The following is a 13,512-nucleotide window of genomic DNA, read 5'->3' on the forward strand; positions in this document are numbered from 1 at the left end:
GGAAAATCTAAATCAGCCAAGACCTCAGAAAAACATGTAGACCTCCACAAGTCTGGTTCATCCGTGGGAACAATTTCCAAATGACCGAAGGTACCACATTCATCTGTACAAACAATAGTACGCAAGTATAAACACCATGGGACCACGCAGTCGTCATACCGCTCAGGAAGGACATGCGTTCTGTCTCCTAGAGATGAACGTACTTTGGTGCGAAAAGTGCAAATCAATCCCAGAACAACAGCAAAGGACCTTGTGAAAATGTGTATAAAACTATCTATATCCACAGTAAAACGAGTCCTATATCGACATAACCTGTAAGGCCACTCAGCAAGGAAGAAGCCACTGCTCCAAAACAGCAATAAAAAAGCCATTGTACTTTTTTGTAGAAATGTTCTCTGGTCTGAGGAAACAAAAATAGAACTGTTTGGCCATAATGACCTACATTATGTTTAGAGGGAAAAGGGGGAGGCTTGCAAGCCGAAGAACACCATGAAGCCCAACTTATTGTGGGAAGCTTGTGGAAGGGTGCCTGAAACATTTGACCCAAGTTAAACAATTTAAGGGCAATGCTACCAAATACTAATTGAGTGTATGTAAACTTCTGACCCACTGGGAATATAATGAAAGAAATAAAAGCTGAAATAAATCATTCTCTGTACTATTATTCTGACATTTCACATTCTTAAAATGATGTGGTGATCCTAAAACAGGGATTTTTTTCTAGGATTAGATGTCAGGAATTATGACACTGAGTTTAAATGTTTTTGGCTAAGGTGTATGTAAATTTCCGACTTCAACTGTACATCTTGTGTCTGAGCTGTTGAATTGCACTCCACTTTGGCTCTATACTGACATTTTGCTTGATTAATTGCCATGTGGGGGGAATGACTACTCATGTCGCCTTGTCATGGTTAAATGCGGTGGTACACCCTTTCAGTTTTGCGTGAATGCTGCCATCCACGGTTTCTGGTTAGAGTAGGTTTTAATAGTCACAGTGGGTACACCATATCCTATACACTTCCTTATAAACTCACTCACGGAATCAGCGTTAATGTCAATATTTTTCTCCAAGGCTACCCGGAACATATCCCAGTCCGCGTGATCAAAGCAATCTTGAAGAGTGGATTTCAATTGGTCAGACCAGCGTTGAATAGTCCTTAGCACGGGTACTTCCTGTTTGAGTTTCTGCCTATAGGAATGAAGGAGCAGAATATAGTCATGGTCAGATTTGCCAAAAGGAGGGCAGAGGAGGGCCTTGCATGCATCCCTAAATTTAGGGTAACAATGGTCCAGCTCGTGTGCTACAGTCAATATGCTGATAGTATTTAAGTAGCCTTTTTCTCACATTTGCTTTATTAACATCCCCAGCGACCAATAAATGCAGCCTCAGGATATATGTTTTCCAGTTTGCATAAAGTCCAGTGACGTTCCTTAAGGGCCGTTGTAGTATCGGCTTGAGGAGGGATGTACACAGCTGTGACAATAACGGAAGAGAATTCTCTTGGGAGATAATACGGTCGGCATTTGATTGTGAGGAATTTATAGGTCAGGTGAACAAAAATAGTTGCGTTCCTGCATGTTATTACAATTACACCGTGAGTCGTTAATCATGAAACATACACCCCTGCCCTTCTTCTTCCCGGAAAGATGTTTATTCCTGTTGGCTCGATGCACTGAGAATCCAGGTGGCTGTACCGACTCCGACAGCATATCCCCAGAGAGCCATGTTTCAGTGAAACAGAGTATGTTACAATCCCTGATGTCTCTCTGGAAAGCAACCCTGCACTGATTTCGTCATCTTTGTTATCTAGGGAAGCTACTCGGAAGCTGTGGGTGTTGTGCGCGCCTCCGAAGTCTGATTAAAAGACTGCTCCGACTCGCTCTTCTCTGGCGGTGTTGTTTTGGGTCGGCCTCTGGAAATCAGTTAAAATGCCCTGGGTGATGCGGACAAAGGGTCTGCTTCGGGGAAGTCGTATTCCTGGTTGTAGTGCTGGTAAGTTGACGCCGCTCTGATAACCAATAGTTCTTCCCGGCTGTATGTAATAACACTTAAGGTTTTCTGGACTAACAATGTAAGAAATGATACATTAAAAATGAAATACTGTAAAGTTTCCTAAGGACAAGAAGTGAGGTAGCCCTGTCTGTCGGTGCCATTTTATGTACCATAATACTGTACACCATAATACTGCAACTCTTTGTTAAGTGACTTCATTAGCTGTAGTTGCTGATGAGTATATGGTTGAATCAAATCAAAATGTTCAGCTAAAACGGTCAGAAGTAGTCAAAGCTAGTGGAAAGCTTTTGTGGATGGTCAGATTCATTCACAGAGAATTTACAGGAATATTTATGCCAGCTCTACTTGTGTGTAAGGCGGTATGGTTATCTTGTACAAGCAGCTGCCATACAGTTTAACCATATTAACAGATAAAGAGATGACGCATTAACAGACAAACAGTAGTAAATTACACTCTGTGACGCCATTTTTTTCCGCATTCCAAATTGCCATTGCAGTTCTCACAATGAGCAATAACTTCAGTAGAAACCTTCTTTGAGTTGACACACACACACACACACACGCCATGTTATTAGCTGTATCTGTAATCTAGTCCAGGCTGCCACAGGCGATGCTTGTTCAGGTTCATTATTGTCCTGTGGAGGTTGTTTGCTTAGCTCTAATTGCTAGGGCTGAGCCTGGCCCTGGTTTATAGGCCCTCCTTGTTCTCTGGCTGAATACGTTTCTCTCGCTCTCTTCTGTCTTTCACATCTCAAGTTACAGTCACTCTGGCCCTCTGGGTTTAGGAAAGGCGAACTTGTTCAAAAGCACAGAGCCTTTTACACTCAGTGACACAATTCTGTTTGGACTGAACTGAGCTTGGCTTGGGTTTTAATCACACATTTATCGTGCTAGAGGAATCCCACTGCCTGGAAAATGGTTTGTGTAAGATTGATTCTCAATACTGTGCACCAACCGGGTTTACATAATATTTCCGTGTTGAGTGTGCGTTCGTTTGTGATGGAATCTGTGCACATACTGTACACACTCACTGTGAACCCAGACCGATTCAGACGGATCTATATTCTCTGGTTGAACAGCAGTGGCAGTCGGTGCCGTTTTAAGAAGAGGGAGGACCTTTTTTAAAATCTTTTTTTTTTTTATGACCGTGGCCTTATTTCTATTACAGTATATTGGATGACTCTCATTAATATTCACCCAGTTCAATGTACCAGCGATAGGTTTAGGCTACTACATGATACAAAAAAAATTATTAAACAAATCATGAGGTTGCTACAACCTAGCCTATGAATCAAAGTTTACAACAGGTGCACACAGGTGAAGAGACAAATTTGAGGTGACAGTGACATTCAATACTACCTTGCACACTCTTGCCTGCATCTAGCTGATATATGGTGTAATCATTAGTCCAACAGTTGCAAACAAGTTTCTATGGGCAAATTCAGGTATGTTTATCCCCGTTTTGTTTGACAAACATTTTTCAACATAATCAGTGGAATGAATACATCCCTGATCACGCGTAAACAGAGTTCATTCTCATAACAGCCACGTTGTATTCCTTCTCTTCCCTTCGCTTGTGGATTTCAATGCACAACACATCAGCTGTGTGTTACCAGGCAAAAATTAATTTTCTGATCCTTTGATTGGGTGGACAACATGTCAGTTCATGCTGCAAGAGCTCTGATAGGCTGGAGGACGTCCTCCGGAAGTTGACATAATTACTGTGTCTGTGTAAGGGGGTGAGAACCATGAGCCTCCTAGATTTTTTTTATTTATTGAAGTCAATGTACCCAGAGGAGGACTGACGCTAGCTGGCCTCCGGCTACACTGTGGTGCTACCCTACAGTGCTGTTGAGGCTACTGTGGACATTCTTTGCAAAATAGTGTGTGTTAACAAGTTATTTGGTGACATGATTATATTTAGTATAGTTTTATCTAAAAGATAACTTGTTAAGTGTTTTACAAGTAACGTTTTTATGAAATTCACTGAGGAGGGGAGCCTCCCCTGTTGAACAGAGAGATCACATTAAGGCACTTTGATTAATGGACAGACAGACACAGATCCTGAGCTATCCCAGCAGCAGACGATGTACAGTATGTGTGAGCGGGACGGTGTTTGGTAGGCATTTTCATATTTTCTATATCTCTGTCTACAGTAACAAAGACCATATGGTCAAAGCTGTTTGGTTCCACCCATTTGTCCAAAAACAGATTGCTGTATGTGTTGTGGGAATGGGTCATTTTCAGAGATGCTTCCTGGTTTTCCTCTCGGACCAATCCCAGCACTGCATCTACAGGGCATGACTAGAAAACCAGGAACACCTGTCCAAACCCATCATCCCGACAACCATCTCCCATAGCATCCAATTAGAATATGTGTAATAACAATCGAAAAACAAGGGTAAATATTTGTTTGGAGTAATTAAAATAGTCTTTCTGCCCACCTCACTTTTCACTTGTATCCATGTAATAAAAACAGAAATGTAGTTTCTGGTGTAGCGTGTTTTTAAAGAAGCTTTGGAACAGCCTATACCTCTCGTGAGAGTATTCTATACAGTAATATTATATCAGGCTTTATGGCCAAAGCACTTTGTGGTATCGGTGAGGAAATCTTCTCTTGTCTATCTGCCCTCTGGTCCCTATCATCAGAACCAATTGTTAAATGCCCTCGGCTGTTCACCTTATCAACCCTTTAAAGATCATCTGAAGTTCTCATGGACCTCCTTTTGTCTAAATCTCCTCCACTCTTAAAGGGAAATGTCACTCTTTTTCAACATGAAATTCATCATCTCCAGCCACCAACCCAACATCAACATATGTTTTGTAATCCAAAAGATGTTTCCGATGACATCATCCAGAGACACTGATGACATAATCAGGTGTGCATCATGTGATTTTAACCGATTGTGAGCAGGCAAAGGTTACTTTACTAACCTTTGGAATGAATACTATGTAGGTAGCAACCAAGAGTCTGTAACGATGCTGAATTACAGGGAACCTCCACATGATGCAAACACACTGTCATTGTCATTGTCCCTTTCCCATAGAAAGAAGGGCAGGGCAACTCATAATAGTGATAATGTAGCCAAAACAAAGCTCTCGGCCTAAACCTGCCTGCCCTGTTTGGGCAGGACCCTGTGGTTAGTGCTAAGGCCACTCCCTCCCTCTCTAATGATGTCTCTCTGCTGCATGCCTACCTCTCTACACATGTATATATCCCTTATCTAAAGATATCTTTATGAAGATGTAGCCAGAGGGGTTTGGTGGTATCCAGATTTTCATGTCGTTGCTGTACCATACCGGCGTATACAGTATTACTGGAAGTGCACAAAAGTGGTGCCATTTAATTCCAAACTGTTTTTGTTGCTATGGTGGGGGGGAAAAGTGCTAACAAATTACTAGCGAAGTCCCATAGCAGACCCTAGCTAAATGCTAATTGCAAGGGCAGACAACCCAGCTCATAAAGTTATACTACTATTTTAAAAGGCTACTCACAGCTTGCTGCACACACAAAACACATTTAGGCAGCAGGGATCCTGAACCAGGAGGGGATCGTTTGTCTCTGCTGTAACCAAGAAGCTTGCTCTTACAAGCTAGCTACTTTCATGTTGCTAGCAAATGAACAAACCAAATGCATATTTCTCACATCTTAGATGGTAAAACTGCTATAAACTATAAATTAATTATCACATTATCATTATCACCCGAGCCAGCCCCCAAAAGTTTGGGAACCCCTGGTGTAGCGCACCTCCCGCCAAAAATGACGGTATTTTCAGGCCAGTTGGTACATACTAGCAACATGCATAACCATCAAACCAGACAGGTAAATTCAGGACATATAGCACAACCCAAGGCAAGGACAAATGGCCTTAAATCTAAAGTTGTATATAGAGCCATAGCTGACGAAGTCTTTACCAATCCAAATTTCTCAGGAAAAAAGTTAATCTACCTTAAAGAAAAAAAATCTAAGAACATCTAATGTGAAAGACCATATGACTGGACAGGAAGTAGAAAACATCTAATGTGAAAGACCATATGACTGGACAGGAAGTAGAAAACATCTAATGTGATAGACCATATGACTGGACAGGAAGTAGAAAACATCTAATGTGAAAGACCATATGACTGGACAGGAAGTAGAAAGCATCAACTGAATGTTAAATGTGTTTCCTGTCAGGTATTTTAATTATCTGTATTGTCTACTTGTCAAATGTTTGTAAAGTCTTCATTTGTAATTGTAATGTCTTTATTACAGTTTTTAACGTTTTTTTCTTTACAATCGCGTACACACTAAAGGTGGTACTTGAGGCACACTCAGTAAAACCATTAACTCGTGTACCTAATCTTCAGAACAAGTCTGCAAAACTGCAAGCACATTATCTGCTTTACACTCAGTTTGTAATTGTAAAACACACTTTGTGCAGAACACTAAACACAGTTCTCTACATTAAACATTCAAAACTAACAGGTCTAACAGGTCTTGTTTTTCGTTTGGAAAACACTGCCATTCAAAACGCCACACTCCTTTACCGATTACCTACACCCAGTGCTCACTTGTGAAAACACTTATAGCTAGGTGTCTTCACATAGAAATCAGAGCTTGAGCACTATAAATAGGCTTCCGGTTGGCTTTATTGGTTTGGAGAACAATGGAGGCCAATTTTGGAGAGAGATTTAGAGGAGAAGGAGAGAGAGAGGGACGAGGACCAGGAGGAGGCCTGTGGTGACATAGACAAGGGGCCGTGCCAGGGCTGGATACGCCACTCCAGACGCTACTTCCCTCACTGTTCAGCCAGAGAGAACATCGCTTGGGATGTTGATGAGGTGCTGTGGCCAGACCCAAATAGGAGATAGGATGCACCCTAATTGTTTTTTTTCTCTTTATAGTAGCAATCCTATTTGTTTGTCTGTTACTGTTCATCCTGAAATCTGGATGAAAATACAATGTTCTGAGAAAGAAATGCATTACATTTTTCCCCCCTTGCATTTCTGTTTATAGTGTAAATATATACGGAATATGCTTAAATACTGTATATATTTGTGTACATGTGAGTGCTATGACAAACTGCCGTGGACTCCACTGAACATGCAAAAGACACAATAGTAGTGTTTTACATTTGTCACATTGTGTGTAGTTGGCGTGTATAAGAGCTAATCATTTGAAGGTTTGTATGTAGAGTTTTGAGAAGAGTTAAAAATAGTTTTGAATGAAGTGTTTGGTTTTGCAAGGGGTGGGTGGGTGTGTGTGTGTGTGTGTTTTGGGGTTTTGTGGGTAGAGTCTAGAGAAAAGGAGCCATAGTTTCAGAAATCATGTGTAAGCAATTGTCAAAAACTGTAATTGGGGTTGGACCCCGGGAAGATCAGCTAACGTTATGGCGTTCGCTAATGGGGATCCGAATAAAAATTCAAATTCTTGAGTATTTCAAAAATACCCCAGTATACCGCAGAAACGGTACACCGCCAAAGCCAGACACAGTCGTGGCTATGTCTCTGCTCATGCTGCTGTTTATATCATTTGTTTTTAGAATGAACTGAAGGAGCAGTAGAATGAGATTGTGAAAGAGACCAAGAAGTGGTCACATGGGAACTAATCACTTCTTTCAGTCAGTTCTATTCACTGGAAGATTCACTTGTCTTCAGGAGTCCTATATACTTGGTGGAGAATATTGAGATGACCTCAGATGTACTGTATGACTAATCGTGCTTTATCTCACACTAGTCTGGCTCCAAGAAATGTTCCTCCTTCAACCATGTCCTCTGAAGAGTTAATATACCCTACATAGGGATTTACTGTATATAGTTACATATAACTAGACCATAACTAGGCATTCCAGTAAACATCCCACCTAAGTATTCATTACACTAAGTATCACTTCCTTGAAGGTCACAACTGTTTAATTTGCATATTTCTTGGTGATATATATGGTGACGTTTGACTGGAAATGTATGTCACCCAGCTCTAGTTGTTTCCCGTCTTGTTCCAGCAACTACTCCTTCCTCATTGGTGTACTTTCAGCGTTCCTTGTGTCTGCATTTTACTGTGTGTCATCCATAAAGACATACCACATGTAGCTACTATATTATTAACACAAACCTAAAATGTGACATTCCAGTTGTGTAGTTATGCTTTCTCTGGCCCTTTAATTCCAGCACACAAGCGGAATATTTACATGAGAGCCTAATCTAAATAGTGCAACTGTGGACTTCAACACACAGAAACCTATTCTATCAGTGGTCTGTCCAAGTGCATGTCTCTGACTCCCCACTCGAGGTCCATAGTCTGCATGTGACATCTACAAATGACATCTAGCCTGCCTATAATATGCTGCCCCTCCATCTCCCTCTTTCCCTTCTCTTCTCCTATTTTCTCTGCCCACTCTCTCCCCAGATGCATTTGCAAATGCTCCACACGGCTGTCTTTTACAGCACTGTATGTGTATATGGCTGCCTGTCTACAATAGAGCGCAAATTAAATTGCTATGTGTATGCTAGTATTTTACAGTGTTTTGCAATGTATTACTGTGAGCTGTTTGACCGCTGGCACTGAGTCTATAGTTGATTTTCGACTGGTTGCCAGGTTGATTCCAAAGTCTACTTCCTGAAGCTGTGTGCGTGCGAAGGAAGACTGGGGGAGTTTCACTCAACTGTTGTACCCCTCTTGACTTCAGGCTGCTCAAACTACTGTCCTTCAGACACAGAGAAACCTTATCCAAGCCAGACAGTGTGGACATGTTAATCGATTTAGAACTAAACCAGCTCAGACAGTAACCCTACATAGAATGGTATTGGAGGAAAACCAGTCTACAAACATGGACCAGTTCATTTTAATGTAGCCTAATGAAACCAGAACAAGTTGTGACTGAAGTCACATCTACCAGTCGTCGTGAGCTGAAAGCCACAAGGTGTTCTAGACTACCTAGCTAACCCAGGTAATGACATGAAATCATGTGAAAATGAGCATGAAAACAAAGCAGTGTCCGTTGATTTAACTTTTTACACCCAAGGGCACTCTACCACTATGGCAGTACATTGGCAGTGCATACATACACTGCTTGCTGAGGAGTTAAAGGATAATATCATATCCTTTGCTAATATCACATGTACACAGAGTACTACACTGTTGTAACACTATAGAGCTTTGATATGAACAGCCACAGGACTGCCAAGTGGCTTGAGTCATGAGATGTATCCTTAGTTGGGTTACAAGGGAGTAGTACTTCTCTGCAAATACTGTTTGTTAATCCACATGATTATGCTCACAAAGACTCAAAAGAGGAAAGTAGGGTAGCTATGACACAAAGCTCATAAGAAAACCACTGTGTGGAAAATCTTGAAGGAATTCTGTGGGATTTCATGGCTGCTTGGGGGATTATGGTGTAGGCTAATTCTGCCTCCCTCTTTGGCATGCTAACTCATACCATTTGTAGCTCTGCTCCTCAAATGTTTTGCTCTGAATTAGCCTTTCTGATATAAGAAGGTAGTTCCCCACTCACTGTCCATTAGTCCTGGATTCCACAAAATCTAGTGGAAGAACAAGAGGTGTCATAATCCCAAAAACTACATGAAATTCTTTAAAAAGCAACTGAAGAGTAACGGCTGTCACATTTTGAAATTGTTGGGAGCAGTAAGCTGAGTGAGCAGTCTTACTGGACTTACCAGTTCACATTAATTCAGCCAAAGTTATGCATCCTTTGAAGGTGTGCAGCCTGTCATATGAAAACAAGGCATGTCTCCCCCCCGTTGGGCCAATCAAGATTACTATAGCTCCCGTCTTGAGCCAATCATTGTAATGTTGTAAATGCCGGATCTCCATGGCAAGACTCATCGTTCACCCAAGTTTTGTCAAATTCTGACCAGCAGGTAGCCTCGGTTAGAGCATTGGGCCAGTAACTGAAATGTTGCTGGTTTCAATACTAGAGCTGACAAAATGAAAATAATCTGTTGCTGTGTCCTTGGACAAGGCAAATTGCTCCAGGGGCGCTGTACAATGGTGACCCCTGACCATGACCCCACTCCCTGCGGTTGTCTCAGGGCGAGTTGGGATATGCAAAAAAACACTTGTGTGTAACAGGACAAATATAAGCACCCCCAAACTATTGTAATTCTAAAATTGGGCCAGTGCTGTCTGAGATATCGCATGTGACTAACCTACTAATGGTCGGAAACAGATCCACAGTCCCCTCCCTGATTTTATCGCAGGGCACAATTAGTAGTTAGTGTAGCTTTGGGGGCATATGAGCAACATTGTCAGGCCTTTTGTGGTTCGTAACAACGTCAAGGTCACAAAAAGCGTGCCATGGTCCTCTGCTGCATATCCAGTCAGCTGTGCTAACACTCAGTTCTGAGAGCTCACAGACCTCATCACGGTGTTGTTTCCTCTCCTCTATGATGCTCCTGGTCTCTCCTCCGGTAGGGGTTCTATATCACTAGATCAGCAAAACCCACCTCAACTTTTTTGGATCAGATATGGAAGGCTCTTGCAGGAGTAGGGATGTGGTTGGCCTCATTACCCAGGGAAGGACCCCTAGGACTGCATCTCAATGGTCTGATCCGTGTCTGTCTATATCAGCCAGAAAATCAAACGCATGTGAAGGAGCAGGCTGGATGGACACTATTAGTGGAGGGGAAGGAAATGCCAGCGCACCAGATTTAGAACACTCCCTCTCAGGGAATTAATATGTCATGTGAATCTGATCCCATTGATTTCTGTCTGATTCTCTCCTTTTTTTCTCGCTGGCTTGTATTGCTCTCACTCTCTCACGCAGTTTGTGGAACAGGAGAGGGATTTTCTTCGGATTCTTTCACAACAGTCTCTCTTCCCTCTGTGATGTTTTAATGAAGGGCTTTATTTCAGCATTAGCACGGCGCGTGACAGTGGGTAGCTTCCACTTCCTCTGTATTTCCTGTCTCTTTGGCAATCGCTGCCCACAGCTGTGTCTACTTCTTGTTTTCAGGATATGTGTTGTGTAAGAGTGTGCTGTGTGAACTTATGTCTGTATTTCATAATTATAATCCTGACTGTGTCTGTCTATGTTTTACAGGAGGCTGCTGGATGAGTGGTCACCATGTCTCCCTTCTTACGCATAGCCTTTAATGCGTTTGATGTGGGCGTCTTGCCACCCCTGACTGACGCTCCCTTCTGTGCAATTAAGATGAAGGAGTCCCTCAGCACTGGTCAGTAGCATTACCCATTGGGTACTACTCAGTGGTGGAGAAAAAGTACCCAATTGTCATACTTGAGTAAAAGTAAAGATACCTTAATAGAAAATGACTAAAGTAAATGTGAAAGCCACCAACTAAAGTACTACTTGAGTAAAAGTCTAAAGGTATTTGGTTTTAAATATACTCAAGTATCAAAAGTAAATGTTATTGCTAAAATATACTTAAGTATTAGAAATAAAAGTAAATTATTTCAAATTCCTTATATTAAGCAAACCAAAAGATACCATTTTCTTGTTTTTCTACATTTACGGATAGCCAGGGGCACACTCCAACACTCAGACATCATTTACAAACAAAGCATGTGTGTTTAGTGAGTCCGCCAGATCAGAGTCAGTAGGGATGACCAGGGATGTTCTCTTGATAAGTGTGTGAATTTGACCATTTTCCTGTCCTGCTAAGCATAAAAATACCTTTGGGTGTCAGGGAAAAATGTAAGGAAGTAAAAGTACATTTACATTATTTTCTTTGGGAATGTAGTGAAGTTAAAGTTGTCAAAAATATAAATAGTTTAGTACAGATACCCCAAAAACAATGTCTGTGTGTGTGTGTTTGTATATACACACACACACACACACACACACTCTTTTCTCTCTCCCTCCCTTTCACACATATACAAACACACTTTGTCATGCACATGTGTAAGCTGTGGTGGTGTAACCTTTCTCTCTCTCTCTCCAGATCGGGGGAAGACCCTAGTCCAGAGGAAACCCACGATGTACCCTGCCTGGAAGTCCACTTTCGATGCCCACATCTACGAGGGCCGTGTCCTCCAAGTGGTTCTGATGAAGACCGCAGAGGAGCCATTGGCCGAGGCCACGGTGGGCGTGTCCGTACTGGCTGAGCGCTGTAAAAAGGGCAACGGCTGTGCTGAATTCTGGGTAGACCTGCAGCCTTCTGGGAAGGTTCAGATGGTCGTCCAGTTCTTTGTGGAGGACACAGACACAGCAGGTAGTAAGCCAAACAAACAGGCTCTCAATCTAGCATTTAATGTAAATCTATGTCGCTCTCTGCACTCTCCAGCACTCAAACACACTGGCTACAGAGCGTAAACAGTGGCCTCCAGGCTGCCAGGCCAGCTTGTCACATGGCGCTCAGCCTAGCAGCCATACAGGCCCTGGAAGGAGGATTGTGTGTATCTAGGAGCTGGCATAGGACCCAGACCCAGGGGGAATCTGTATGTTAGAGTGTCCCAGTCAGGCTTTATCTGCTCTGGGTCGGCCCAGGGTAGGAGAGGGGGTAGGCTGGAGCAGCATACCCCCCTCTCTCTGCAGTTTTCCTGAAAAGCATGTGTCCAGTGTTGGCAGGTGGGAGCATCTCCTCTCTAAACATACACACCAGTCAAAGGAATGAGATGGCAAGGAGGAAATGTGTTAGTCTCCCATTTTCTCATTAGTCTCCTGTCTTTTACTCCATCTTCCCAGCTGTGGCCTGCTCCCTCACCTTCTTTTGTGTCTTCTCACAGTCCTCATTTCACTTTTATTTTCTTTGTTTACTTCTCTCACGCCTCTCTTTGTTTTCTTTCCATGACCTTTGACCTGAGTCCCCTTGGCTTGTGTCAAATATGGTGAATAAATAAGATTGTTTACTCAGGCCATTCACTAATGACAAAAATTGTCATGGTTCCTGTCTGTGTAAGTGGGCTTTCCCTCCCTTGAGTGTCTCATTTGCAAGGGGGCTCCCATGAACATACAATACATAATATCAATACAATACATACAACAAGATTATTCAAAACAAACACCTTTCACGTATCACCTCCCTTAAACTCCATCTAAACTTTCCCACATGAACTGATGGTTTCTCCATAATATCTAGCATGCTCAATTGAAAGAGGGAACAGCTGGATCTGGTGTACTTAGTGTCCTCGCCCCTTCCTGAAAAATGAGTTAGTGCGATGTATCGCTCTGGGACACCCCCTCTGCGGGCCGGGGACAAGTAGATCAGAGTGTCCCTCCCCGATCAGCAAATGATTTGGGAGCAAAGTTTCTCGCTTTTCTCTTCTGTCTCTGGTTTGCATCAGCTACAGCCACATTTTGCAGAAGGCCATTCTCACTGTTTACTCTGAAAGTAAAACAATTGTGACCTGACCTCATTCTTTAGATGACTTTTCCTTAATCTTCCTCAATTTGATGATTTGATGTTTAAAGAGATTCTCCAGTACTTTTGCATAATTCCAGTAGTTCTGAAAGTAGCTCTCACGAGCCAAAAGTGTCCCCTGAAAATGTAATATTTTATGTCACATATGTGCACCTAAAGTCATTGCGCTCTCTCTCACT

General features: G+C 42.3%; 1 protein-coding gene across 1 annotated transcript in view; it reads left to right on the forward strand.

Annotated features, from left to right (window-relative positions):
- The window catches only part of LOC139371225 (protein kinase C delta type-like), a 34,927-nt gene that overhangs the window by 10,816 nt on the left and 10,599 nt on the right, over nt 1-13,512 (forward strand). The window contains exons 2-3 of the mRNA XM_071111434.1: nt 11,056-11,188; nt 11,915-12,184. Of these exons, the coding sequence (XP_070967535.1) occupies nt 11,080-11,188; nt 11,915-12,184 (379 nt within the window). The 5' untranslated portion in view covers nt 11,056-11,079. The remainder of the gene's footprint in view (nt 1-11,055; nt 11,189-11,914; nt 12,185-13,512) is intronic.

This window comes from Oncorhynchus clarkii, chromosome 17 (genome assembly GCF_045791955.1).
Source record: "Oncorhynchus clarkii lewisi isolate Uvic-CL-2024 chromosome 17, UVic_Ocla_1.0, whole genome shotgun sequence".
NCBI classification, from domain to species: Eukaryota; Metazoa; Chordata; class Actinopteri; order Salmoniformes; family Salmonidae; genus Oncorhynchus; species Oncorhynchus clarkii.